Here is a 26,635-nt window from a genome sequence, read left to right on the forward strand (position 1 = left end):
GGAGTGCCACGTTCGACCAATCACAGCAATCGATCCTTGAAGGTCGTTAAACCCAGGGATTGCTTGCGACGCATCCGGCGGCCTCTCATTTTCGGAATTCGCCATGATTCGCATCTCGTCCGCTGCTGCCTCGATCACGCGCGCCACGCTCGGCGCCCGCGCCTTCTCACGCGGTGTCGGTATGTGCAAGTGGCATGTCGGTCATGGCCTCATGCTCATGGCGTAGCCTCGCGCGTCCAGGTCCTTGACACGGACAGCCAGTACACGGACTTGATCGCCAAGCCGTCCAAGAGTGTCGTCTACTTTACGGCGGCGTGGTGCGGCCCGTGCAAGATGATCTCGCCCATTTACGCCCAGCTCAGGTACACGATCTGCTGCAAGACTCGATGCAAACGTGCGCTGTAGCAACGAATTCCCGGACGTCGAGTTTGCCAAGGTCGATGTCGACGAGCTCGACGAGACGGCCGCTAAGGCCGGTGTCCGCGTACGCGCTGCCAACGTCTCTGCTGACGCGTGCGCTCATGCTGTCGACGATATAGGCCATGCCCACGTTCCACTTTTACGCCAACGGCAAGCTCCAGCAGCCTCTTGGCGTACGTCACGTGTTGATTGCTCGTCTCGTGGACGCTCATTCCGTGTGTAGTTTGCCGGCGCCGACCCGAAGCAGCTCCTCGCCAACGTCCAGAAGCTCGTCGCCTTGTAAGCAGCGAAACCACTGCCAATCGACTGCGTTCAAGAGGACAAATCCTAACTTCCTAATCTATTTTTGATCGCGCAACCTGACTTTGGCGCGCCATGGAGACCATGTTCCCGATGCCTGTCGCCCGGTGCAAACAAAAGCCGGGGCCCGCCGTCGCGCAGCAGCAGTATGCGCCGTTTCGCATGACGTACATGGACAAGAAGGCGTACATTGGTCGCCACTTCGAGCCCATGTTCCTGCTTGACGTACGATCCTAGATCCTTTTGAGATGGCGCGCGGACCTGGCTACCTCGAGAGCCCGCTCGTGGTCACAAAACGACCCATTACACTCTACAAGTAGTACTTCATTCGACGTTGATCTCTCATCCACCGTCATCTTTGTCCAGAGTCGAGCGCGCCAAAGGCTTCAACCCAACGCTGCCGGTCCACGCCGACGCCATGTACGACGTCGACCACGGCATTGCGTACGAGACCACACGTACTATGATGTCCTTTTGCTTATATTCCATCGATTGATTGTCGCTGCTAGACAAGGGCAACGCGGTCGCGCTCAAGTCGGCGTCGCCGCGGTTCCCCGAGGTACAGAGTGCGTTGAACGATCTGCTCCAAGAACGGTAGACTCGCGACCGCGCGCCAGGGCCAGGAAGCTACCACTGCGAAGAGGTAAAGACGAAGCTATCGGCGTCTCGGTGATCTTGAAGTCGACTAGTTCCATGGCGCATTCCCCATTCTTCTCCACGTGGTCACACCACGGGTATACCTCGTTTTGTGATATATCTGCACCGATATGCGCTGCTGCAGGACGCCAAGCAAGCGCAGCATGAGAAGAAGGACGCGCTCAAGCACATGATGGGCGTCATCCCGGTCCAGGAGACACCGACCCCGAAGCGGTGCCAAATTCAAACGTCAAGTTTGCGACGATTCATATAAGGGGCGTAGGTCGATTCGAAAGTCGGCGCCCTCAGCGTCAACGGACGAGCGCAAGACGGAACTTTATATGCACACACTGCAGGATGTGGCCATCACCTCGTCGAGTGATGATGCTGCGTGTACATCGTCTCCGCTCGTGGCGCGACTCACGCCTCGCAACGCCTACAACGGCGCGTACTTGGCCCAAGCACCGTCGCCGACGCTGTGGGTGCAACCACCACCAACGTGCCACCGACCAACGCCACAGACAGTAGCAGTCTCACCACCCAAGAGTGGACGAAAGCATCGACAGCGACAGTCCCCGCGGGTGTTTGTGCGTCTGACCCCGTGACCCTATACCCACGCTAACCCTACAAAAGACTTTTGTAAAGATAGCTCCTCATGTTGCGCGGAGAAAGCACTGCTTTTCCTCGCTGCTGCCACAGTGCCGATGACAATGAACCAATGCAAAGGAACATGGCGCACTCGAACTCGAACGATTCTCTTGCCGCCATCGGCCAAGTACGTGAACGACCGGTGTCAAGATGCAGCACATTAGACGACCAAAGCACGTACTCACAGAGCCTGCCGCTCACCGTTGGAAGCTACGTCTCAAGTGTCTTGAGCAAGTGCTCGATGCTCTCCGACACGACAGACATGTATGGTGTTGATACTGCCTATATCTAGTCGTCGCCGTGTCCCATTATATACTCCATGAGACTCGTATCGCTTAAGGATAACTCCGAGCTTCAGAGAACCGATCGTGAAAGGCGTCGACGACAGGTGCAAATGCAGTATCGGCGGGCAGCGCATCGACTGCCGCCGCCAGCGCACCGAGGTCGGCGTCTGGCGTCCACTGAAGCGCGTTCCCACTCGTCGCCTAGACAAGGCAAGTTCCTTGAGCCATGGATAATACCATGGTCTTGTACCCATTGCACCAGTGCGGCGACCGCGATGCGCTTTGTCGCCTCGGGCGTTGCGGTGTGCAGCACAATGCGGCACAGCGTCGACGGCATGCGCTTGGACGCGGCGGGTAGTGGCATGGCTTGGCCAAAGTGGGCTACGAGCCCGACACACTTGATAGTTTCGCACAGGACGCTGGCAGAGACGGGTGACGACGGCGCGTCGAGGCCGTCTGTGAGTTGCGAGAGGACCTCGTGGAGCGTCATAGCAATCGTTTCAATGTTGGCGTGGATGCGCGCGGCTCGGTCGGCGTCCGGCATCTCGTACGGCGGGAGCACGCTGCAGACGAAGACGTCGAGACTGGCCAAGACGACGCGACTCGCAACGACGGCACTGTTTGGGTCCACACTCAAGTGCGTGGCCACGGCGTAGAGCAAGAGTACACTCGCGACGTCGATGAAATTGTCGGTTGGCTGCCGCAGAAACGGTGTCACGAGGCCAACGAGCCGGTCGAGGCTGGCCAGCGTCGTTGCGCGGCGCTCAGCCGCCGGTGGCCGCCAGTCATAAACATATGTCTGCAGAGCGTAGACGAGCCACTCGCACGGACCACCAGCGTGAGTGTCGTCATCGTAGGCCAAATGCGCTTCCACCAAGTCGTGCCAGAGAGGAAGAAACCCTGCCGACGAGAATGCGTCACGCATTGCGTCACCGCTGTGCACGAGAAGACCGACGAGCGTGAGCGCGTTGAAGTACAAGTGCTGTCCGATAAGCGATTGCGTCTCGGCCCCTCGGCGGTCCATGGTCTCGCGCTGGCACAAGAGGTCCGTCAAGATCGTCGCCGTTGTCGATGTGTGGTCGTCGACGGTGAGGCGGAAGGCGTCGAGGCTTTGCAAAATCGCATCGCGGTCGCCGTGTTCAAAGATCTGCAAAAGCAGACTGGTGCTCTGGAGGCACGCGACAGCTTCGACGTCGTTACGCAGCTGGCCAGCGCCCAAGTGCGCGTCGCTGAGAAGCGCCATGAAGCACGGGACGACGTCCAGGTCGACGTACGTGGCGGCGAGCTCGGCTGCTACGCCCAGCATCGTCCCGAGGAGGACGACCGCCGACGCCTAGACATAGACAGTATTGTCGTTGGCGAAATGTTCAAAGAACATGCGTACGCGAAGGCGAAGGTCCTCGTGTGTCGCCAAGAGCTGGGCACAGGTCGCCGTGACGCCGTTGGCGCGCAGCACGAGAGCCAAATTAGGATATGCTTCGACGAAGCGGGTCAACAGCAGCAAAACCTGCCACACGGTCTCGGGTGCGTCCGTATCGAGCAATGGAAGGAGCATGCTCAAGCCGCCATGGGCCACGAAGGACTCGGTGGTCGAAAAACCGGCATTCGCACCTTCCGAGAGACGAACTTGTAGCTGCGTGAGCGCCTGCCAGCACGTGGTCGCGTCGCTCGACTGAAGCGCGGTGCAGAGCGCAAGGATGCTGGCGTCGTTGGTGCGCGGCGCCCGACACGACGGCTTGTGCTGGGGCCAGGACGCCGACTGACACGCTGCGCTGCAAAAGTACACGCGCTTGCACTGACTGCAACGAAGCGCTTTCCGCGCCGGTTTGCAGCAGCTGGAGCACCACGATTTGTGCGTCGCCCAGCGGGCTTTGCCATTATCGTCGTCACTCGCCTTGTCGTCCTCGATGCTCGCCGGCGCAGCTTGCATCTTCTTCGCTGCGGCGCGTTCCCACTGCAGCGGCGGTGCTGGCGCCGAGGCCTCGGGTGGCACGACAGCTGGCGTCGGGCGCTCGGTCACGCCGTGGTTGTGCACGACCTGCGCGTTGGGGCACGCCGCCATGTCGGCGGCGAAGAGCGTCCACGCGCGGTTGGTCGCACACGAGTTGCAGACCGGCCGCGGATTCTCCCATTGGCTCTCGCGGAACCCCGACTGCTTGGCCTGAGGGACGCGGCAGTCGTCGCAGATCAGGACGCTTGGCATATTGCGATATTCCGAAAATAGTACAAACAGAACACTATTTAAAGCACACCACGTGGCACGTCGGAGACAGAGGCGCATTCCAGGTCTGCGTAGCGTGAAGTATGCGCTACCGCTTCAGCCTTTCTTGCCTCGACATGTGTCGAATTCGGCGTGCGCTTGTCGTCCCGTCACTTTATCGTAACCTGCTCGAGCGTTGCCGTGATCAATCCAAATCATACACTATTTCCGTTGATACGAATATCTTGGTGAACCGGCGTCGAACAACAGTCGTGACACGAAGAAGATCCAAGCCGAGGTGCGATGGGATGGAAGATGACGCTGCTCGGCGGCCTCGCTGCCTGCTGCGGCGCCCTCGTCAACGCCGACCAAGTCGCGTCCAGCGGCAGCTCGTACCTTGTCAGCCGTCCGACCAAACTCGGCGCCACGGCCACGTCCTGGTACGGTCCCTGACGCCGCGCTACCTATGGAAGATTCCTTGGTCGTAGGCCGACAGAGTACGGGGCTGTGGGCGTCACGACCGCCAATGTAGCATCCGACGGGTCGCTTGCATGGTCCGACACCGTCGGGTCCGGCGACACGGAGATCGTGGGCGGCAATGCGCTCGACGCGGCAGGCAATGTCTACGTCGTCGGCTCGACTCGCGGCAACATGACGTCCAACAACGCCAACGCAGGCAACTTTGACTGGTTCATCCTCAAGTACTTGCCGTCCGGGGCGCGCAGCTGGACCAAACAGGTTGGACACACGAGAACACACGGCAGTGGATGCTGCATCTCGATAAATAGGTGGGCACACCGGCGCACGACGAAGCGCGGACTGTCGTCGTGACCACCGAGGCCGACGGCAACGACTACATTTACGTCCTTGGTGTCACGTACGGCGCCATGGATGACACGCTGCATGTCTCGAACGGGTACCGGCAGTTTGGTGGTCGCGACCTCTTTTTGTACAAGCTCACTACGGCGGGCGCCAAGCTGTGGAGCCGACAGGTAGTCTGTCTTGACTATGAGTGTATCATGATTGATTTTGTAGTTTGGGACGTCGGGCGACGACTACGCTTACGGCGTGACCATCGACGCTGGACAGCTTCTCGTATCGGGTGGTGCCCCCGGAACACAGTTTCTCACTGCGTTCAACACGTCGGGCGCCATGACCGACATGGTGGCCGACGGTGGTGTGACGATCCTTCCGATCCAAATGCGTTTGGCCGAAGGCGACAGCACTGTCGGCAAGTATACTGTCGTGTTGAACCGACAGCCGACGGCGTCCGTCACCATTTCGGTGACGCACCCCGCGTTGGTCGCCCCGAGTGGACAGCCGTACGGCGTTACACGTTCAAGTGGTCGCTCACGCTGGCGTAGGCTCCCCCAAGTGAGGCTTTCGACAATGACGCTGGTCTTTAACGCGTCGAATTGGAACCTCCCGCAAGCCGTGACGGTCACGGCCATTGACGACGCGATCTGTGAACATACACACTACGCTGCGGTCTCCCACGCGGTGAGTAGCAGCGACAAGCACTTTGCACCGTCGACGCCATTTGTGCTGGGGCGACAACTGCTCTTTACGATTCGCGACAACGACGTCGCCAGCATTGCGCTGTCACGACAGCACTTGTATGCTGTCGAAGGCGGCGCGAGAGACACCTACAGGTAGTATCTGTTATGTGAGGGGGGCGCTTGATATTCGTGCGTAGTATCGTGCTTACATCGCAGCCGTGGCAAAACGTACTCGTGACAGCAATGGCCCTGCGACCACTTCAGACTCAGCTGCACCCGACGACAGTCGAGTTTAACAGCAGCAACTGGAACACTCCGCAGTGGATCTCGGTCACAGCAGTTGACGATGCCGTCTCGGAGAATGAATTTGGCGGCGTCCATGCCGGAGGTACAGTCACACACGTGGCGTCGAGCTTGGACGCCAACTACAACACCCGCCAACCATCATGCTACTATGTGGCTACCTGCAACTGCAGCGGCGTGGTCACGCGCGGCAATTGCTCGACGGTACACTGCATTGGCTTCGCTCCATATTTATGGGTTGGTAGCAACCTACGTCGTGCCAAGCCGGAACTCCCGCTCTTGTTTGCGATGTCAACGCAACGATTACCGGCAACGGTGAGCTCGTCCCGTTGCTGAGTGGAGGCAATGCCACGGCACCTCTGAATGCAATTCCGATGCGCTACGGTGCTGCTGCGCTCAACCCCAACCCGCCGACATCCTCGACAACCTTCATCAACAGCGCACTCGAGACCATCCAGGTGCCAATGCGACTGGTGCAGCTGCTGCCAGCACCGTTGGATGACGGGTGGGGTGGGGTGTGGACGACGCAAGCTGTTCAGCGTATCAACAGCAGCGCCATCAACCCCAACCCGCTCAGCTACATCGTGTCGGGGCTCAACCTCTCGGCTGTACCGGCAGACGTTGCTGGCTACGTCTACAGTCTTGTGGTATGCAGTCTGCATCTGTGAGAGCATGCATGAAGCGTCCCGTAGGCGGTGTCTGACGGTGCTGCTCTGGCCGCACTCGCGCAAAACCAGACGCAATTGGTGTGGGCACTGTGCTTGGGCATGCAACGCCTCACGACGCAGCGCTGGGCGTTTGACGCGTGGCCGCCAGGCACGGCCGACCGCGTCCTCGACGCCCTCTTTTTCATTTTTCCAAATTTGCAAGAACGTCTGTTGTGGAATTGCGGCGGGGCCACCTTTACGCCTAGTGTTGGACTGGACGTGACGGTGTTTGACAATGACCCAGGTCTGCACCTTGTTGTAATGACGTCCCTGGACTGAATGGGGCGTAGCTGTGACAATCTCCAAGATGCAGCTTCAGGTTGCCGAAGGTAACAAAATGCTGTCAACGACTTGAACTACCGCATGGCTCTAGGCGGCGCCACCGACAGCTACTCGGTTGTCCTCAATGCGCCACCGTCCCAAGGGCAAAGTGCAACAGGATCCCTTTGTGCGTCACCCACGATGTTACCAGACGTCTGCGTCGCCAACTACTCGGCGTCGGGGTACCGGGCAGCCTTTGCTCTGTCACCCACGTCAACGGATACGGTACGAGCGCAAATCTTAAAAATCGAAACGTAACGATGGTACCAGGTCACGATCGTGGCGTCGAGCACCGACCAAGTGCAAATAGCTCCTCCGTTTCTTGTGTTTACCAGCGCCAACTGGTTCGTACCTCAAACGTTTACGGTGACGGCCGTCGCCAACCACAAGGACGATGGGCCGTTGAACTCGACAATCACCCACGCGGTATTTGCGTCTGGCGCTGGCGCGCAGTCGTTTACGTCGGCGGCGTTTTGGATGGCGTCGTGTCTGCCATCGTCGTCGTCTCCGTTCATAGCTCCACCATTGCCTTACAATGCTCTGCCTGAGGTTCCTGTGTCCTTGGATTTGAGTTTGCTCAGTTTTGTGGGTAGGTCTATTTCGCACCGCAGCACAGTCAAGTGCAAGTTCTCGTTCTCAATACCGAAAAGGCGGCAGTGTTAGCTTCGACGGCTGCACTGAGTATCAAGGAGATCGACGTGACCGTGGATGCCGCTGCCGTTGGCGCAACGTCGACCGGCGTCTGCACCGACAGTCTCACGGTATCGATATATTGTCCTGTGTCGTTCAAGTTGGAAACTGAATCGTATGGCACTAGATGAGCTCGCAGTCGGGTACCATCACAAACGTACTCTTGCTTGCGACCAACCAGACGTCGCTTGTTCGTTTTCAGCTGCCATTTCTGCACCACAGTGCGTTCAACAGCGTCTTGGGCTCGGCGACGCTCGAGCTAACGCAGACAAAGTACGCGGTTGTCAACACCACGTGGCTCAACGTGACCACGGCGACGCTCAACCCTACGTTCACGGTCCGCGTGCGCCTCGTTCAATCCAACTGGACAGAGCCTTCGTTTGCGTCCTTGCCGCCACCGATGCTCATTCCACCGGTCGTTCTCAACATCACGATGATCAATTCGGTCTTGCGTCTGGACGTAACGCGGCTCGTGGCCGCCGTTGGTGCGTCCTTGCCGCTGCTGAGCTTTCAAGTTGACGTGCTTGCGGCCAGCGCAACCGTTCAAGTCCACGCGCGAAGCGACCCTGAAAACTTGGCGCCTTCCCTCGTCCTGCGTACCCACTTTCCGAACTTGCTGCTGAACCAACCTACGCTTCAGAGCCCGAGCAGTAGCAACAGCGGTGCGGCCGTCGATGGTAACGTGACGTCTGTGATGCCCGACGCCTTCTCTTGGTGGCAAGTCACTCTTCCGAGCGTGCTGCCGCTTGGCACGCTGGCGATTTTCTTGCCGCTCACGACAACGTCTGGTGCACTCGCAGTCGTCGTGTCGACGGCGCCGTTGCCAGCCGATTGGACGCTCGCCACGGGACCATCCAACGGCGTTCTCGTGCACAACATAACGATCCGCCGCCCCGTGCTCGTGTGGCCGATTCCGGGTGCCGGGCAGTACATTCGACTCTACGCCCAGCCCGACTTGCAGATCCTTCTGCGCGAAGTACAGCTATATCCACGCAGTGTCAACGTCACAACCACGGACGACGGGTACAGTGTCCGCGCCACCAATTGGGTCTCGGAGGCCAAAGTCAACCCAAATTACGACACACGCCAAGTGTGGACGCTCGCGTCGGGGGCCAATGTCCGAAGCGACAACGTCGCACTTGGAATCCCGAGTACTTTGAGCACAACCGCGACCACTCCCATTACGACGCTGTCGACAACGTTTGAGACCAACCCGTACTGGGAAATGGATCTTGGCACTGTGCAGTCGATTGGCGCCGTGTCGTTGCGCCTCGCCCGGTCGCTGGCTGAAGCTACGTTGTGCAAAAGTCCTACTATGCCAACCGCGCCCAACACCATCTCCAGCTTCACCTCGGTATGTGCCTCACCATTAGTTAGCCCTGCGTTGTAGCTCCAAGTCGGCGCATGTAGGCGCGGCTACGCCTTTCGAGTAGCCCCATGACGGCCACTGTCAACGCAACCGCTGAGAAAAGCTGGACGAGTTCGCTTAGCGCTTGCTTTGACTTGACGCTGTCGTGGCCCATGTTTGCCTCTGGACGGTAGATCTCCGACCATGTACAGGACATTCGGCATGGAATTGATCGTAGGTACCTGCGCCTTGACATGGTCGGCAGCGGCGCGCTTCACATGACGACCGTCAATGTCCAGCGGTGGGCGGCCCAATTCTCGCAATATGCTCTGGTGGAGCTGCGCGGCTCGGGTGTATTGCCGCTCGCGTTGCCTGGGTTGCGCTTCTTGGGTGACAACGAATCCGAGTTGCCGATCCAAGTGTTTGGTGCGAGCTCCAGCGCCAGCGGCGGTTGCTTCTTAGTTGGCGCGGCGCCATCGGTGCGCGAGTGGGTCGTTGTCGACTTTGGTGCTGTGCGAACGCTGAAAAATGTGGTACTCAGCTTGAGCGTCGCGAGCTGCACCGGCAGCGTTGAGGCACCGAGTGCGATTTCAGTTTCCGTTTACGGCGACCCTGCATTGACGTACACTCCACCTCTCATCTCGAACGATGCGTGCAGCTGCACAAGCGATGCGTGGGGTCGAAGCTCGACCGTACTGCCTGCAAGTTGCAACGGTGTCTGCTCCGGCATTCAGTGCACCACAGCAACGTGCAGCAATGCCGATGGCACGCTTGTACGCCAAGGCACGACGCTCTACTGGTCTGCGTTCCGGGACCTCGTCGTCCTCGCGCCCACGGCGAGTCTTCCGACAACGTTACTTCCGTTCACGAGCGGTGCGTACAGTCTTTTTCTCCTTCGCGACGAACCATTATGGCTGCTGCAACTGAGCGCAACGGCGCCGGATGCCAACGTCTCGGCGACCAACGTGGTGTTTACGACAGCACCGACCTTTCCAACGACATTTGCAGCGCTGACATCGTCGTCGTCCCTTGTTGTTTCAAGTGTCTTTGGGCGGAGTACGTGGTTTGGCATCTCGTATTTCAACACTAGGGACGGTACGTTTACGCTCGAGTTTTGGGCTGCGTTCCCTTCGACGGTCCGAGCGGGGTCTCTGGCGGCGTACGCCAGCAGCGCCCGAGCAACGTTTACTGTCGGCTTATTTGCAAACCAGACGCTGTACTTTTCCTTGTCCGACCAAGGAATCACGTCGACGGTCGTGGGGCCCGTCGCGCTCTCGTCACCAGGAGTGACGCCAACCACGTGGCATCACATCGTTGCCGTCTACGACTGGAAGCAGCAAATTCAGACGCTGTCGGTGAATGCGTGGACACCGGCATCGGGCGCGACGAGCATGTTTCTGGGTCAAGTGACGCGGTCTGATACGATTGCCGTTGCAGCCAATGGGCAGCTGACGTTCTCGGGCAGTCTTTGGCTCGCCAATGTGGCGTTTTACCAGCGGGCGCTGAGCGCTTTTGAAATCCTCGAGCATTTTTACCAGCCGACGCCGACCAAATCGTATGCGATGCTCAACTTTCGGCTAGCAACCAACCCGATGACGAGCGTCGACGTCAATTTGGTGTCCGAGTTGAGCTGCTACCGCTGGGGTCTTTGCTACGCCAGTGTTTTGCCGCCGACTCTCCGCTTTACGCCGACGGTACCTCACCACATAACGCTCTCGGATGCAAATATTTGTGTGTAGAATTGGAACGAAACGCAATATGTCTTTGTGCACGCCACGGACGATCTCATTGCCGAAGGGCTCCACCCCGACGTTGTGACCTACGAGATTCTTGCAGCGGCGACGCGCGCCACGTCCATGACGGTCTTAACACCAGCTTACGCGACGACCTGCGCGTCGTCCTTGGACACATTCTTCCGAAACTACATTCTTAACGCGACGGAACCCCAAGCACTACCGCTACCGTCTGCGGTCGCCGCCTCTTTTGGCAGTTTGCAGACATCGTGGGCAGTCCAGAACGTCTCGACAACGATTGTACCAGTACTTGGCTACAGCAATGTCAGTGTGTCGCCGCTTCAGCTCACGATCGCCGACATCAACGTGGCACGAGTTGAGATTTCAGCGTACTACTTGATGTTGTATGAAGCCGGTCTCGGAGACATTTTCCAAGTTGTGCTCACGGCCGAGCCCAAGAACGACGTGTACGTGCAGCTCAACGCGTCGACGGACTGCTATCGGTCGTGTGGCGTGGCCACCGCGGCGAACCCGTGCCCCGTGCCATCAACGACGCTTGGCAACGAGAGTCGTCTGTGCAACTGCACCGTGTCGCCTCTACGATTGCACTTTACGCCGTCAACGTGGAACTTGCCTCAAGCCGTGACGGTGCGTGCGTCAACAGCGACGCGAGCATAACATATTATAGGTAACACCGACGGACGACCGCCTCGACGAAGCCGACGTGCACTACACAAAAATCGTAGTGACGACCACCAGCGCCGATCTGGTACTGTCTTTCGAGCAGTCTCCAAGGCATATATCGCGTGGGACTTAGGACTACGATCAAATGTTCCTCGAGAGCATCCGCGTCGCCGTCGTCGACAATGACGTGTCCAACATTGTCCTATCGACGAAGTCGATTGCGCTGAGTGAGGACGACACGTCCACCGGTACAACGACACTTGGCGACTTTGCATGACATGTGCCCCTAGCTGCCGAGTATACGATGGTGCTTGCGACCGAGCCGTGGAGCGAGGTCAACATTACCATCAGCAACGAAGCGACCGGCGGTTGCTACCGCACGTGCGGCTACCCCATCGATCCGTACGAGGAGAGAGATATAAACGTTCTGAGACACTGGCTGTAGAGCGAGCTGCGGCCTGCCGCGACCCGTTGCGACCAACTCGATCGAGATCAAGTCGTCGTCAGTCCGCGAGATCCAATCCGTGACCGCCGCCATGACGACGACCAACGGCATACAAATCGTGACGACAACGACGACGCACATTGACCCCGTTGTCATCGTGCGGCTCACGGGTGGCTTTGCGCTGCAGACGTACGAGCTCAGCATCACGTTCCCACTTGGCACTACCGCGAGCAGTACGCTGCCGTATGGCGCAACATTCCAAGTGAGCACGACCACCAGCGTCACGCCACCCTTGGACGGGTTTGTCTCTGCCTCTGCGCTCCAATCAGCAATCAATGGGCTGCAGCCAGGCTACGTTGTGACGAGAACGACGACGTCGGCGTCATCGGGAGCGCCGATGCTTGTTTGGCGCATCGTCTATGGTGCCGCGTCTCCATCGGCGCCGATCCTCGTGCTCAACTTTCCCACGTCCTTCCTTGGCACAGGCGTGCTTCGTGCGATTGTGCCGACGGCAGTTGCCCCAACGGGCGTCGTGGGCTGGAGCTACGGGCCGACGCCGGGGCCCGTGACTGTCGCGTACGGCGCCAGTGCAGCTCAAATGACAACGTACCTCGAATCCATTCCGGGTATCAATACTGTGACGGTTCAACGAGCAGTCGTGGACTTTGGCTTCGAGTACACAATCACGTTCACGTCCGTACCAATATACTATGCCACAGTGTCGGTCGACACGCGCCAGCTGGTGCTTTCGGCCTCGGCAACGTCCAGTGTCGTCGTCTCGAGCTCGGTCACTCGGTCGCCCAACCAAATCGGTGGTTTTTTCGTATTGTCGTATCCAGTGAATGCCACGTACACGGGTGTCTCGACACCACTGCGCTACAATGCAAGCGCAAATGAAGTACGTTTCCTCAATTCAGGCTACTTGAAAGTCAAAATATGAGAATAGGTGATGGCGTCGTTGGCGGGCATCCCGACGCTCGGGCCTGTTTCGGTGCAACAACGCCAACTGACACCCGAGCTTACGTTTACGTGGACGATCGAGTTTACCGGCAACGTCGGCCCCGTCAAGAACCTCACAGCACAGTCCGTCAACTTGACAGGGCTTGCATCAGCTGTCATTCTCTCGTTCGTTCAGCAAGGGGAAATGCTCGGAGGTGGCTTTGCCCTGAGGATCGGGGGCGCCTTCATCAATCAATACGCCACGGGTGAAGTGTACAACCTCAGCGTGCCGGCGCTGACGACGCCGTACCTTCCATTCAACGCGTCGGCCGCGGCGGTCCAGTCGGCACTGCACGCGTTGCCATTGTTACTGCCACTCGTCGGTGTCCAAGTAAACCGCATCGATGCTTTCTGCGACACATTTGGACGCTGCCGCCAGTACAGTTGGCAGATAACGTTCGCACAAACACCAGGCAACGTCCCCGAGATGGCGGTGCTGAACAACATCACTGGCACTGGCGCGTCCGTCGTCGCGTCGACGGTGGCCAATGGCACGTACCTCAACGGGATGTTTACGATTTCGTTGGCGTTGAACGCGACGGGCACTGTCTATACGGGCACCACGTGGCTCCTGCCAGTGAACGTGACGGCCGACGGCGTCAAGGAAGCGCTCGAGGCCTTTCCGTTTGTGACGTCCAACCGGCTTGAAGACAGCGCATATGACCCGACCAATGCCCTTGCGGTGCCGCGGGCCACGAAAGGCGTCCGAGTCACTCGCACGGGGCCGTACCTCGACGGCGGCTACAAGTGGCTTCTTGACTGGTCGCTCAACGACTGGCTCGTCTTTACCAACGTCAATGTCACCGTCAACACAACTCTCATCAGTCAAGACCTCGTACTCATGCTTTGCTCGGACGTGGTTGTTCACAGTGGTGCGACGTAGGTCCCCGTCACGGTGGCCACGCAATATACCTCGTCGGGGCCGCGTTGTGCGGTGTACCCCAAGACAGTCTTTCAAGTCGATCCGACAGACGTGTACGTGCTCAGAACGTTATGAAAAATGGTGAAACGCAGGGCGCGTAGGTTTGGGCTCCGTGGCACGTGTGTCTACCCGCTCCTTGTGAGTGTCAACCCGGAGCGATACCTCTGCAACATGACTGTGACGACGCCCCGCAAGATATTTGATGCGTCCAACTGGTACATTCCGCAAACCATCGACGTTGTCTCCGTGCATGACCGCCTTGATGAATCGTCGACAGCCACCAACGTGACCATTTCGACACTGACGCACGAAGCTTATACGCTCGACTTTATCTACGCCGACGTCAACGTGCCCACCGTGGCGGTCAATGTCACGGACGTAGACCGCGCGCGTGTCGTTGTGTCCAAGTCGCTCTTGGTGGCAGCGGAGAACGGAAGCATTACGGACACGTATACGCTGGTATTGACGACAGAGCCGCGCGCGTCGGTGCTCATTGTCGTCTACCCGTACATTGTGTGGACTGACTGCTACCGCTTCGGGTTTTGCAACGTGACCTTGGACACGACAGAGGTACGACGCTGTGTACCCTTTTGATCCAACCAGTCGTTAGGTTGAATTTACAGTCCAAAACTGGTACATCCCACAGACCGTCTCCATGCGCGCGACGCCCGACCGCTTGGACGAAGCCGATACGCATTTTGGCGGCATCTCACACGGCGTGTTCAGTGACGACGTCAAGTACAACGGAACGGCGGTGGCCAACATCACGGTGCAAATCTATGACGCCGATACGTCGGCCGTGATTGTGACCAAGACAACGCTCGCCATCTCAGAAGCTGGAGCCAGTGACGTCTACGGCGTTGTGCTAGCAACAGAGCCGTGGGCCAAAGTCACCATCACAGCGCTTTCGAACGGCACCGACAACCTTGGGAACCAAGTGTTGGTCTCGGCGCCATTGGTCTTTACGTGGCTCAACTGGAATGTGACGCAAATGATCACGGTACTTTCGTGCATCGTAGCATCGCCTCACGCCAAGATGTAGGTATCTCCGATCCACGACAACCGCGTCGACCCGGCGCCACACACAGCGCTGCTACGTCACACGATCACGACCAACGATCTCATCTACCGCAACCGCACCGTGGCCAACGTCACAACAACGATCACCGACATTGATGTGGCAGGCGTCGAGCTTTCGTCCACCGCGATCTTTGGCGCCGAAGGCAGCACCACTCCGATTGTGTATGGCGTTCGTCTCACCTCCAAACCGTGGTTTCCCGTGCTTCTCACGTTTAATGGCTCGCACAGCGGATGCGCTTTTGGCATCTGCAACATCACCGTCGTCACGCCGTCCATCGCATTTGACGGCTCCACTTGGTCATCGTGGCAAAACGTCTCTGTCGTTGTCACGGACGATTTCTTTGACGAAGGCGGACTCCACTCGGCTAACATCTCACATACGCTCACGTCACTCGATAGCGTGGTAGGTCATCGTGACACTTTTCGTCAGTCCCGTCATACGATGACGCTGTTGTAGTATGCAGCGGTTCGGCCGCCGCTGCTGACGGTGTGGATCACGGACAATGACGTTTCGGGGCTTGTGCTCTCGTCGACCAGGAACCTAACAGTGGCGCAAGGTAGCTTCAACGCGACAGTGTCACTCCAGCTTTCCAGTGCGCCATGGAGCAACGTGACCGTGCTGCTACAGATCCCAGCGGAAACCTTCTTGCCCCGGGGCTCGTTTACAGGTGCAACGGTCTCGGAGCCGCTCATCTTTGCGAGCAATTTCCGGAGCCAGACGATCGCGGCGCTGTCGTTTTCTCTGGCCAACTGGAATGTATCCCAGATCGTTGTGCTAACCGCGCTGCAGACGGGGTCGCCAAAGCCGCTCACCATGTATACATCGCTTGTAAGTCTGGCGACGTCCCTGGATCGTCGGTACAACGCGTCGGTGCCTGCCCCGTTGTATATTACAGTGCTCGGGAAGGAGGACGTTCCGCCGCCTGTGCCCCTCGCCGCGACCTTTGATGCGACGGGCGTCAAAATTTTCGTCACCTTTGACAGCAGCGTGTACCAGAACGCAACCATGACTGTGGATCTCAGTCAGCCGATGACCAACATTGCTGGACGCTACGTGCTACCAAGCCGACCGTTTGGGTGTGACCTCATCTGGAACTTGACGGTCGACACGTCGTACAGTCTTGGTGCTGGCGCCAACTGTCTCTGGCTCAATCTCACGACGCTGCAAATGGTGCTGGGCGCGGGGGCGTCGATCGCACCTGGCAACGTGCTCCAACTGAACGGGTGCGGCTCGCAATACGTCTCGACAGCCGGCGTTTGCAGCTCGCCGTTTGTGCTCAAATCCCGCGACTTTAACGTCTTGTTCACGACGGCATCGATTGCTGTCGCGCTCGGACCGGTCGTTGTGCCTCAAATTGTGCTCGTTGGACCCAAATCCATTGGTCCCTGTGGCGTTCTCTCGCTCGACGCGACCGGATCATCTGGTGGCGCCAACCGACCGTTTACCGTCCAGTGGTTTGCAATGTTGACCAGTGCACTCGACCCAGCGATCAGCAGCGACAACGTCTCCGCCGTGCACCAGCAAACGCAGCAAATATACGCCAACATTGCGTCGTACTGCACGACGAATGCAACGCTTTTGGTACGCAATATCATATTTCATGTTGTATCCAAGCGGTGGTGGTGTAGACCAACCCGTTTGGATCCGTCGCCGACCTCAACGCCATGTGCCGCTTGCGCGCGCTGGCGCTAGCGTCAGCGTCGCTGACGTGGCAAGTCAACCGATCGCTCTTGCTCTCGGGCCGCAACTACGTGGTCGGTGTTCGCTTGACCAACTTTTTTCAACAGGCAGGGCTCGCGTCGCAAGTCGTCGCGACGCTGAGCGACCCAGTTCCCGTGGTCTCGATCGTCGGCCCCAGCGTCATGAGCGTACAGCGGACACAAGCGATTTCGATTCAGGCAGCCATTGCGCCAACGACGTCGGGGTGCATGGCTGCCACAAGCGCCGTCAACTACGTATGGACAGCGACCGCTGTCGACGCCAGTACAAACGCTACCGTGCCGGTCCGACTTGCCAACACAGCAGTCGACCCGCGCTACTTTGTGCTGTCGCCGAATGCCTTGTCAACCAACTTGAACTACACGCTGCGCATCACGGCGTTCTATGCGTCAGCGCCGGCCGTCACAAGCGCCGACGTCGTCGTCATCAGTGTCCTTGCGAGCCCGCTTGTCGCGCAGTTTGCCGGTGGGAGCCACGTCGTCGGTGCCCTCGACCCCATTACGCTCAATGCTTCAACGTCGTACGATCCCGACCAAGCCGATCGGGTGTTGCAGTATGCGTGGAGCTGTCTCGATGTCACGCCCGTGCTCAACACAACGACAAATATGACGTCATCAAGCGGTGGTGTGTGCTGGAATCCGATGACGGATGCAGCTATCAGCTTTGTTGGCGTCAATGGACCCGTCGTGACGCTGCCACCGGGCTCGTTCGCCGCGCCCAAGATATTGCGCTTCACCGTCGTAGTCACTTTGGCGTGCAGCGTACGCAAACATGTTGATGTATACAAGTGCTTAGATATCCATGCGTAGGCGTCGGTGGCATGTGGCAGCCGGTCCGCGACGGCAAGTACAGACATTACGACCGTGTCGGGACGCATTCCTGTCGTTCGCATCAGCGCATCGTCGACTCTAGTCAACCCAACCTCCAAGGTGCATACAACGTGATGATCTGCGTCCAATCTGAGTGTGAGGTGTAGGTGGTGCTCACACCAAACATCTCTTCGCTCTACCCGTACACCACCCTTTGGCGTCAAGATGTGGGCGACTTGAACCTCGCCAGCGGCGGACTCCTTTTTCCGCTCAACGCGACGCAAAATGCGATCGCGCCAAGCGTGCTCACGCCTGGAAAGACCTACGTCTTTCGACTCACCGCGCTCGACTCGACAGGTAGCGCTGGCTTTGGCACGATCTCGATCACCGTCAACTCACCGCCAACGCCCGGTTCCATGAGCATCCTGCCGGCTCAAGGGTACGTACTACATGCCGTGCTGCAATACTAACGGTAGCCAAACTAGGATGGCGATTTCGGATCTCTTTACGGTGACGTGCGGGGATTGGACGGACGCCAACCTGCCGCTGACGTATGCGTTCGACTTGGTCGTGAATGGCTCGCGTGTACCGCTCGCATCTGGCTTGACGCTGCCCAGTACTCAAGTCCGCCTCTATCTCAGCGATGGCACCGAGTCCAACGCTACGGCATGAATGCAAGCGATGGAGGCGAGTGTCTCACTCTAAGTTCTAGGTGACAGTTATCGGTCGGGTCACCGACAGCCTTGGCGCCACGTCCACCATTTCCGCGACGGCGCTCGTGCTGCAACCAAAAGCGACCAACACGACGTCGTTCTGGTCGACAATCAGCAACGGCACGCTCAGCGACGCGATGCAAGGCGGCAACTTTAACGATGCACTCAACGTGCTCGTCTCCACGGCGGCCGTGCTCAAAACGCAGCAAGTGTCCGTGGGCGCCTGCAATGCCACGTCCTGCGGTGCCCACGGTACGTCTACCGATGTTATTTTAATGTATTGAACCGAACGTAGGCGTCTGCGACGGTACATGCGTCTGCGAGAAAGGGTACTCGGGTGCCGACTGTTCCATTGCCGACGCAGCGCTCAACACGCTCGCAATGCAGATGCTCGGGTCTCTTCAGTCCGTCGGTACCTCAGTGCAGCCAACGGCCACGACTTTGACCCAAAGTGCGCTCGCACTCAGCAGCATCGTGTCGCTGAATTCTCAAGCGACGTCAGTGGACGCATCCAATGTCAAGCAAGCGGCGGCCGTACTGACGTCCATCACCTCGTCCGCGATTACGCTCAAGGACCCGTCCTCTTTCGTGTCGTCGTCTGGGCCTAGTGTGCTATCGGCGACCGTGCTATTGGCCCAAAACACCAACAACACGGACGTGCGCAATGCAACGTCGGGACGACGCCTCGCTATCGGTGCGTGCTTTCTTGTGTAGTACGGAGGCTAAAGTAAGTTGTAGCAACGACCACGAGCTACACGCAGCTGCTCGAATCGCTTTTTACCGTTGTCGCCATCAGCAGTGCCGGCTTATTGCTTGGTCAGGCGCCGGTCGCTCTCACGTCGCCGTCGGCGGCCACCTACTCGGTCCTCGGCAACCTCTTGCCATTGCCGCTCGGTGCGCGTACGACGACCGTTGCACTGACACCGGTGACAGCCAACTGCTTTCTCGACACGTACTTTCTCGACGTCGTGGCGTGGACGACGCCGGTGCATGCGCGATCCTTGCCTACAGCAACGCCTGCGTTGCTTCCGTCGGTCGATATTGGGGTACACACGCTCACGGCGTATGCAGCGGCGCAGTTTCAAGGTACCTTGAGTGTTTCAAAAATGCTTACGAGCCTCGGGTGTAGGAAAACCGCTGAGCATGTCAACGCTGGACCAAACCGACGCGTGTGTGCTCTACCAGCAAAACCTTCTCAACACAGACATAAAGCTGCCACTGGTCAACGTGTCGTTTGCCCACGATGCGCTGACGACAGGTCCGCGCTTTGAGACGGCGTGCTTGTCCTGGAACGCCAGTATCGATGCGTACGATGCGTCGCTATGCACCAAAGTCCAGAGCTTGAGCTCTGCGACGACAACCACGTGCAGCTGCACACGCCTCGGTAGCCTTGAAGTCGTCGTTGTTATGCAAGAAGTGCTCAACTTTGAGCCGCTCAACCCGACCGTGTACCGTGACGACCCGACGTCGTTCGTGCCAGGAGTCTCGTTGGCGCTGCTTTTGGCCATGTACGCACTTGGCCTCCGGTGGGGCGTCAAGCGCGACGCCTCGGACAAGGAAGCACTCCGCCTCCAACGCCTTGGTAAGAATAAACAACATTGAAACAAGAAATGACAGTCCTCCGTAGGCAAACTCAGCAAAGCCACGTGGAACGACCTCTTGCGCGCCGAAAACGCCAAGAGCGTCGACGACATTGCGCCGACGCACCGCGAGTTTGCACCAGTGACGGACGCGTCGACGACGACCCATGCGTTTACTGCCACGTGGCACCCGACGACGGCGCCCGTAGCATTGGACCCTGTCGTGTCGGAAGAAGCTGTCGTCGATGCCGAGGCCGCGGCACTCGCGTCGATCGCTGTCATCACCGAAGGTACCTCCATCCGTCTGCTGATGCCAGTGTTGATTGCACGTACCTAGTGGCGCTCTTTGGCACGCTGCGGCTCCAGGCCCAGCATGTGCTCATCCGTCGCGCGCTGCAGGTGCTCAACCTCTTTCTCTTGCTTGTGGCGGCAGTCTTTCTTGCGATCGGCGTTGATTTCTACGCGTTTCTCGGCAATACGACAGCCAATCCGGTCGTTGCTGTCTTTGGACCGCCCGTGGGCCTCGGACTACTCGGCTTTGGCATTGCGCTCGTCGTCGTCGCTGCTGCAGGCTTGCTCGCTGCCGTTCGCAACACGTCTGCGCGGGCACGGATGCTGTACATAGTTCTTTTGCTGCTCGTGTTGGTCGCCGAAACGGTGCTGCTTGCGATTGCGTACAAGCATTTGGAGGACATCACCGACTTTCCTCGGTCGACGCTGTCGTTTCTGAAGACGCAGTGGGCCGCGCTGAGCGACGAGCTGCGCACGAGTTTGCAAAACGACCTCGGGTGCTGTGGGTTTACCGCCATCGACGATGCTCCGGCGCTGCCGTGCCCCGACGCGGCGCTTCTATCGCCAACGACAGTTTGTTTTGATGTCCTCACAGCGTCGGCAGTGACGCTCTTTGGCAACCTCTTTTCTGCGCTCGTCATTGTGCTCGGTGTGCAGGTCGCGGCGCTCGGCCTCGCCAACGTGCTCGTGCGCTGGGAAGCCATTCGTATCGAGACCATGGCCAACGGTACACTTCTAGTTGAAAGATTGACAGATGCTTCATCAGTGGGTTTGCTAGGTGTCGCGTCGAAAGCTACGCTGCTCGACGTTGTCTTGCGCTGCTCTCTGCCCGTGTGCAGCCACTTAAGCGTCTGTGCCATGGTGTTTGGTGTCGTCGCGGGCCTCGACATGCTTCTCCAGTGGGACCTCTTTGCGTTAGCGTCAATCACGATCTTTGTGCGGCAAGAACTGGGCATTCCCATCACCGTCCTTGCCGCCCTCTACATTGGTACACACTTCGAATCCCAATAGGTTCTGATTTGAAGCGGTGTAGTTTTGCATGTGTATGGCGCCCCCGCGATTGCGCATCTCCACCGCCGCCGCATGAAGCGCTACGTGGCGTGCCACGTTGTCTTGCTCGTCGTCGGCGTTGCACTCGTGATTGTCTTGGCGACCGTCAGTGACAACCTCGGCGCGTACTCGAACTTGCAATCGATTCTACAAACACGCTACCTCGGTCTCCCGGCGCAAAGCAAGCTCGAGCTCGAGACCAACTTGGGCTGCTGCGGCTTCAACGCGACGAGCCAGGGCGCATGCGTGACGCCGACGACAGCGCCGCTCTGCGCCGAGCCGCTCACCTTTGCGATCCGCCAGTTTGCAACCGTCATGCAGGCACGCCTATCGAGCTACCTCGTCTCGCAGTTTTGCCTCGTCTTCTTGACGGGCCTCTTTCTCACAATGCAAGCCGATGCGCCTGTTAATGTGGCCGCGTCGCCCAGCACTTCGAGCGCCAACGAGTTTACAGATGCCGCCAACCTACTTCTCCAGCGCATTTGCACGCAATTTGTACTGTTTGCGAGTCTGGTCGTGGCGTTTTGCGGCGCGATCCTCGTCGGCGTCGGCGTCGACGTCCTGCTTGAAACCAATATCGTTGCAATCGCGGCCGTGCTCACGGCCTTTAGCTACTACATTGGCACGTACGTCTGCCTTCTCGGGCTTCTTCTCTGCGCCGGGAGTGGTCTCGGACTCTACGCGGGGCTCTCGCATGCCCGGCGCTGGCTCTGGCGGTTTGGTGCGCTTCTACTGAGTGCGTGCGTTGCATGCCTCGCGCTCTTTGCGACGGCGTACCGCGTCCAAAACCCAGTGGCCGCCGGCAACGTCAATGCTACCATGTACCGGACGTGGCAGAGCTTTGTGCCCGCGACGCGCAAGCTCATTCAGGACGCCTACAGCTGCTGCGGGTACACAAAGCTCGGTGCATCGACGTTTTCGCTCCCATACACCGTCTCCGAGTGGCACACGGACCCGGTGACGGGCGGAACGACGACAACGACGACGACGTCGTGCCCGGGCAGCGCCACCGACGGCTGCGGTCCGCACATGCTTCAGACGCTCCAAAATACCGCGCGCGCCGGTGTCTCGGGAACGGTGTTTTTGGCCACGGTGCTCTTTCTTTTGTTTGTCGCGACCACAGTCCTCTACTACCGCCAGGGCCGGAAGCGCGCGGTGACGTGGCGCGTTCTTGCGCTTCAGTTTGTCTTTTTGGTTGTGGCGACCGGTGTCGGTCTCGCGCTCCTCGGGCTGGCGCTTCTGGGCATTGACGTGGCTGCTGGTACGACCGTGTTTTCGTCGAGCGTCGTGCAGGTGCTCTTCGGCGCCCGTATTGGCGGCGCACTCGTTGCGTCCGTCACGATCGGTCTGGCGTTGACGTCGTACGGAGTCTACGGCGCCATCAACAAGACGCTGCACATCTTTGTCGTGTACCTGGGTCTGACACTTGCGCTTGGCACGGTTGCGTGGAGCTGCACCGGCGTCGTCGCCACGTGGACGGTCAATGCACAGTGGCAAAACACTTTGGATGCCTACTTGGACACGATTTGGTCCAGTCTGAGCCCCGATGATTGGCTCTTCCTTGGGTCGAGCCGCAACTGCTGCGGCTATCACGATCCCGTGCTTCTGCCATCGGGAAAACTGCAATTCGATCGCGCCATCTCGTCGGGGACGAACCTGGCGTGTCCGCCGCTCGCGATAACTGGGTGTCGAACACCGTTACTTTTGGACGCCTCGTCGCTTCTCAACCAGCTCTACAAGCTGCTCGCGGCGTACGCGACGCTGCAGACGCTTCTCTGGCTCGTTGGCGCCGCACTCCTCCACGGCCTCGTACTCTTGCACCCGGGAACGTGGGTCGCGCTTCGAAAGAAGATGCGGCTTTGGGTCGCCAAGTACAAGGACGATGTGACGACGACACACCTCGTCGTCTCGCTCTACTACGCCTACGACGCAAAGTTCACGCGGGGTCAGCGCCTTACGTGCGTCCTCTGTGCCGTCGCTGCGGTCGCTGTCGTGGATGCGGCTGTGTCGAGCCGCCTCGGATGCACCCGCAACGGCCCCGTCCAATGCGAGTCCTTTACGGGTGGCGAGCTCGTACGTCTTAGCGCCATAGCATTTCGTATGCCCATTGATGTGTCATTAGATGGGCTACGGACTTCTCTACTCGGTCGTGAGTCTCTCGGTGCAGCTGTGCTTTGCAGCACTCTTTCGGCACGTCAAGCATCGGCAGGACGACGACGACGGCGCCAAAGTCGCCGAGCGTCGACGCAAGGAAAAAGTGTACCTTCGCGAGGTCCTGCACCACAGCATCCAGGCGATTGCCGCCAAGCTCGGTCAGTTTGCAATGGCGACGTCCGAAGAGCGTTTCTACAGGTACAAAGTGAACATTCTCACGTTGCGCGAAACGAACGCGCTCGATTGGTCTAGCTGGCTCGCGGGCCACGTGACGAGGATGACCTTGGTGCTCAGTTGGCTTCGCGTGCTTTTGGCGGTTGCCATTGGTTGAATCTTCATTGGTGCGCCGCCATTTCTAAAGGTGTTTGCGTAGGTGTGTACATGGGCCTGAGTCAGCTCGGGCTAGGGTTTTTCATCTACAATGTTTCTGTCCCGGGCACCTTGGGCTTTGCGGCTGTGCCGGCGACGCTCGTGGCAACGACGTTGGTGGTCGCTTTGAGTGGGCTTTTGAAGCGGCGCAAGCGCTTCACGCGCCATGCGTACGTCATGTACCTCGTCGCGGCGGGTGCCAGTCTCCTCCTCATTGGCTTTCTTGCGACCGTCATTTTCATGATCGTGCAAGCCATGGAAGAACCGACCGAGCCGCCCAATTGGACCCAGCGCAACGCGGTCTCGCAGCAACGCGTGTTGACATGGTCCTCACATATGAGTGTATGATATAGAACTTTAGCGTTGTTGCCAGCATCAAGAGTACCTGGCTCAACGACACCATTGGGTACAACCGACGGATTTGGCAGGCGCAGCTGCGCTGCTGTGGCCTTCCCGAGTTTCCGCTGCGACCGTGTCCCATGGGCACGACCGAGCTCCAGAACGTCACGGCGCAGCGCGTCGACGGCTCGACAGTGGTCAAGACCGTCACGATTGTGCACGACCTCGGCGGGTGCCTCAACCCTATCCTCGCACAGATCCAGGGCGTCGCGCAGACCATCATTGGTCTTTTGATTGCCTTGGCGTACGCTCTTCTGCCTCCATGTTTGACGTTGAAGCGACATTGTTCATAGGGTCTTGGAGCTCTTTTACGCCGCGTGCGCCTACTTTTTAGCCCGCGATCTCGTCATCTCGTGGGACTCGCAGCTGCGTCGGGCCTCCATGCAGCCCAAGCTCGAGAGCAATGCAGCTCCCCTCCTGCACGACGAAGCGCCTGCGTCCAAGACCGCGCCACCGCAGCGCGGTCGGATGCTTTCCAACCTCGTGCAAACGAGCATCAACAATGTGAGCAAATCCGTTGCGCAGCTCCTGTCCAAGACGAATGCGTCGCCTGCAACGCGGCCAAAACCTTCGTCGGCGGCGCGCCTCGCACTGCTCAAACTCCAGCTGCGACTGCGGTACCCTGCGTGGATTCCGCGCCTTATTTTCGGTCTCGCGCTCCTCTTTGTCGGTGGTGCCTTTGCTGGCACGATCTTATTATGCCTTGCTCTGGCCAATGACGGTGCGTGGCTCTGGCTCGGCGCGGCGCTCATCTCCCTCTTCCTGCACCTTGTTGTCGTCGAACCGAGCGTGCTCTTTGCGTATGTTGTGTCGCAGACACTCTCGACGTGGTGGAAGTCGTCGTGGGTGGCGGTGCTCATTGGCGTCGGCCGCGCCATCTTGCACCTCGACGACGCAACGGGCTCGGACGCGCAGACGGCCGCGCTGCTGGACCCGTTCACGCGCATTCGGCACAACGCGGCAGTCGTCATCCAGCGTCGGTGGGTCGCCAAGCTCTGTCGTATGCGGTACCTCATCATTCTGCGGGTGGCGCGTGAGAACGAGCACAAGTCGTCGATCGAGGCGCGGCTCCGAACCATCAAAGCAGCCGTCAGCAGCTTTACGCGCGAAGAGACCGAGGCGTTCGCAATGCTCTTCCGCGATGCCGACTACGCCAAGACAGGCCTCGTGTCCTACAAGGTACACTGACTCTGCTTTGCGATATATGTCGACGTGATGTCCGTAGGTGGTGTCGCACGCGGTACACGCCCTCGGTGTGCAAGTGCCTGCGGCTGTCGTCAAGGAATACCTCGTGAGCTTGGACCCAGGGTTTGTGGAGCTCATTGACATCGACTACTTCTTGTTCGCCATGTCGTGCATTCGAGGGTATCACCAGGCGCAGCAAGAAGCGCATGCGACGGAAGACGTGATTGTGATTCCGCACGCGTCGTCGCCGGAAGCCAAATTCCAAGTCAAGCGCCAAAACATTTTGCGGGAGCTCAAGGATAAACGCGAGTCGGTCTCCAAGCATCTCATGACAAAGGTCCGCTTTGCATTTTTCTTTGGCTGACAAGTCGATAGGTCGGAAAACTCGCGGCGCAGCTGCACAAGCACGGCGAGTCCCCCAAAGAAGATCAAGACCCGAAACCCTCTGGCGCGTACATTTTGCTCAGCTCGAAAAAAGGCACTCGACCGACCAGCGCGTCGCCACGAGGACCAGCCCCGGCAACAGCAGCCGCGCCCGAGGCCGTTCAGGAGCGCAGTGCGGAAGCCGTCGTCGCACGACCCGACACGCGAGGCCAACTTTCGGTGCGCGCTACCAAAGACATTGAAAAGGCGATGAAGGCCCTAAAGAACAAGCAAGATGGTAAAAAGCACCGCAAGTAGACTTTAATCTGCATGTAAATACGATCTATGTACATGTATATTTGTTCTCTCAACACATAACAATAGTCCTCTCCAGTGCGCTACCGCGGTGCCACTGACGCATCTGTATGAGCTGATGCAATACTTGGTCTATGGTGAGGTGCAGACTTGTTGATTCGGCAAGCCGAGAAGTTGCTGTCCTTGTATTTAATTTAGTTTACAACACGAGGTTGTGCATATGGTACTCCAACATGGGGGCGTCGTCGACGAGGCTGTCGGCATCTTCGCTCGTCGCAGCATGAATCTACCCACACGCAATCAGCCAAAGTCAACCACGTAGCGTACCCATGGAAGGACCGCAAAGAGGTGGTCGAGGCTCTCTTGGAACCCAATGGCTTCGTTAAAGTGCACGACCGACTTGTGCAACGAGAGCGAGTACGAGTGCGCGAGGCGGAAAAAGTTGGGTGAAAATAGCACCGGCACAAT

At 58.7% G+C, this 26,635-nt stretch overlaps 5 protein-coding genes across 5 annotated transcripts in view; 3 read left to right on the plus strand and 2 right to left on the minus strand.

Annotated features, from left to right (window-relative positions):
* Positions 1-103: 103 nt before the first annotated feature.
* Positions 104-703, plus strand: SDRG_13624 (hypothetical protein; the record flags this gene model as incomplete). Its single annotated transcript, XM_008619721.1, has 5 exons — positions 104-179; positions 227-362; positions 406-484; positions 540-593; positions 644-703. The coding sequence occupies 5 exons, from the start codon at positions 104-106 to the stop codon at positions 701-703; spliced, it is 405 nt and encodes a 134-aa protein (XP_008617943.1).
* A 92-nt stretch (positions 704-795) lies between these two features.
* Positions 796-1,961, plus strand: SDRG_13625 (hypothetical protein; the record flags this gene model as incomplete). Its single annotated transcript, XM_008619722.1, has 8 exons — positions 796-913; positions 958-1,036; positions 1,087-1,178; positions 1,230-1,279; positions 1,319-1,363; positions 1,410-1,454; positions 1,502-1,590; positions 1,640-1,961. The coding sequence occupies 8 exons, from the start codon at positions 796-798 to the stop codon at positions 1,959-1,961; spliced, it is 840 nt and encodes a 279-aa protein (XP_008617944.1).
* A 156-nt stretch (positions 1,962-2,117) lies between these two features.
* SDRG_13626 (hypothetical protein) lies at positions 2,118-4,497 on the minus strand. Its single transcript, XM_008619723.1, has 3 exons — positions 3,673-4,497; positions 2,539-3,621; positions 2,118-2,489 (listed from the first exon to the last, which is right to left on the minus strand). Exons 1-3 carry the CDS (start codon positions 4,489-4,491, stop codon positions 2,340-2,342), a joined length of 2,052 nt encoding a protein of 683 aa, XP_008617945.1. The 5' UTR covers positions 4,492-4,497; the 3' UTR covers positions 2,118-2,339.
* A 267-nt stretch (positions 4,498-4,764) lies between these two features.
* SDRG_13627 (hypothetical protein) lies at positions 4,765-26,170 on the plus strand (the record flags this gene model as incomplete). The annotated part of the gene is made up of 45 exons (XM_008619724.1): positions 4,765-4,928; positions 4,977-5,083; positions 5,105-5,226; positions 5,277-5,480; positions 5,524-5,810; positions 5,853-6,140; positions 6,185-6,494; positions 6,536-6,937; positions 6,983-7,241; positions 7,288-7,326; positions 7,371-7,543; positions 7,589-7,867; positions 7,912-8,079; positions 8,136-9,362; positions 9,419-9,546; positions 9,595-11,050; positions 11,096-11,737; positions 11,778-11,858; positions 11,907-12,021; positions 12,064-12,175; positions 12,219-13,116; positions 13,165-14,052; positions 14,101-14,192; positions 14,241-14,709; positions 14,750-15,139; positions 15,182-15,622; positions 15,677-16,801; positions 16,849-17,700; positions 17,749-17,868; positions 17,916-18,187; positions 18,234-18,414; positions 18,461-18,713; positions 18,790-19,132; positions 19,213-19,556; positions 19,579-20,043; positions 20,089-20,357; positions 20,408-21,320; positions 21,366-23,455; positions 23,505-23,862; positions 23,910-24,205; positions 24,259-24,548; positions 24,598-25,356; positions 25,402-25,483; positions 25,530-25,826; positions 25,865-26,170. Exons 1-45 carry the CDS (start codon positions 4,792-4,794, stop codon positions 26,168-26,170), a joined length of 19,329 nt encoding a protein of 6,442 aa, XP_008617946.1. The 5' UTR covers positions 4,765-4,791.
* Positions 26,171-26,366: 196 nt separating this feature from the next.
* SDRG_13628 (hypothetical protein) overlaps positions 26,367-26,635 on the minus strand; it is a gene marked incomplete at both ends in the record, with an annotated part of 3,505 nt that continues 3,236 nt past the window's right edge. The window contains 2 exons of the mRNA XM_008619725.1: positions 26,367-26,453; positions 26,495-26,544. Of these exons, the coding sequence (XP_008617947.1) occupies positions 26,367-26,453; positions 26,495-26,544 (137 nt within the window). The remainder of the gene's footprint in view (positions 26,454-26,494; positions 26,545-26,635) is intronic.

The sequence above is a fragment of the Saprolegnia diclina genome, assembly GCF_000281045.1.
Source record: "Saprolegnia diclina VS20 unplaced genomic scaffold supercont1.62, whole genome shotgun sequence".
Taxonomy (NCBI): domain Eukaryota; phylum Oomycota; class Saprolegniomycetes; order Saprolegniales; family Saprolegniaceae; genus Saprolegnia; species Saprolegnia diclina.

What these genes read in the sequence shown, in the direction of transcription:
- SDRG_13626 (XM_008619723.1), bottom strand. Translation starts at nt 4,491, where the DNA reads ATGCCAAGCGTCCTGATCTGCGACGACTGCCGCGTCCCTCAGGCCAAG. An exon ending in ACGAGGACCTTCGCCTTCGC is followed by an intron (nt 3,622 to 3,672) that starts GTACGCATGTTC and finishes GTCTATGTCTAG; the next exon opens with GCGTCGGCGGTCGTCCTCCT. An exon ending in TCGCCGCACTGGTGCAATGG is followed by an intron (nt 2,490 to 2,538) that starts GTACAAGACCAT and finishes TGCCTTGTCTAG; the next exon opens with GCGACGAGTGGGAACGCGCT.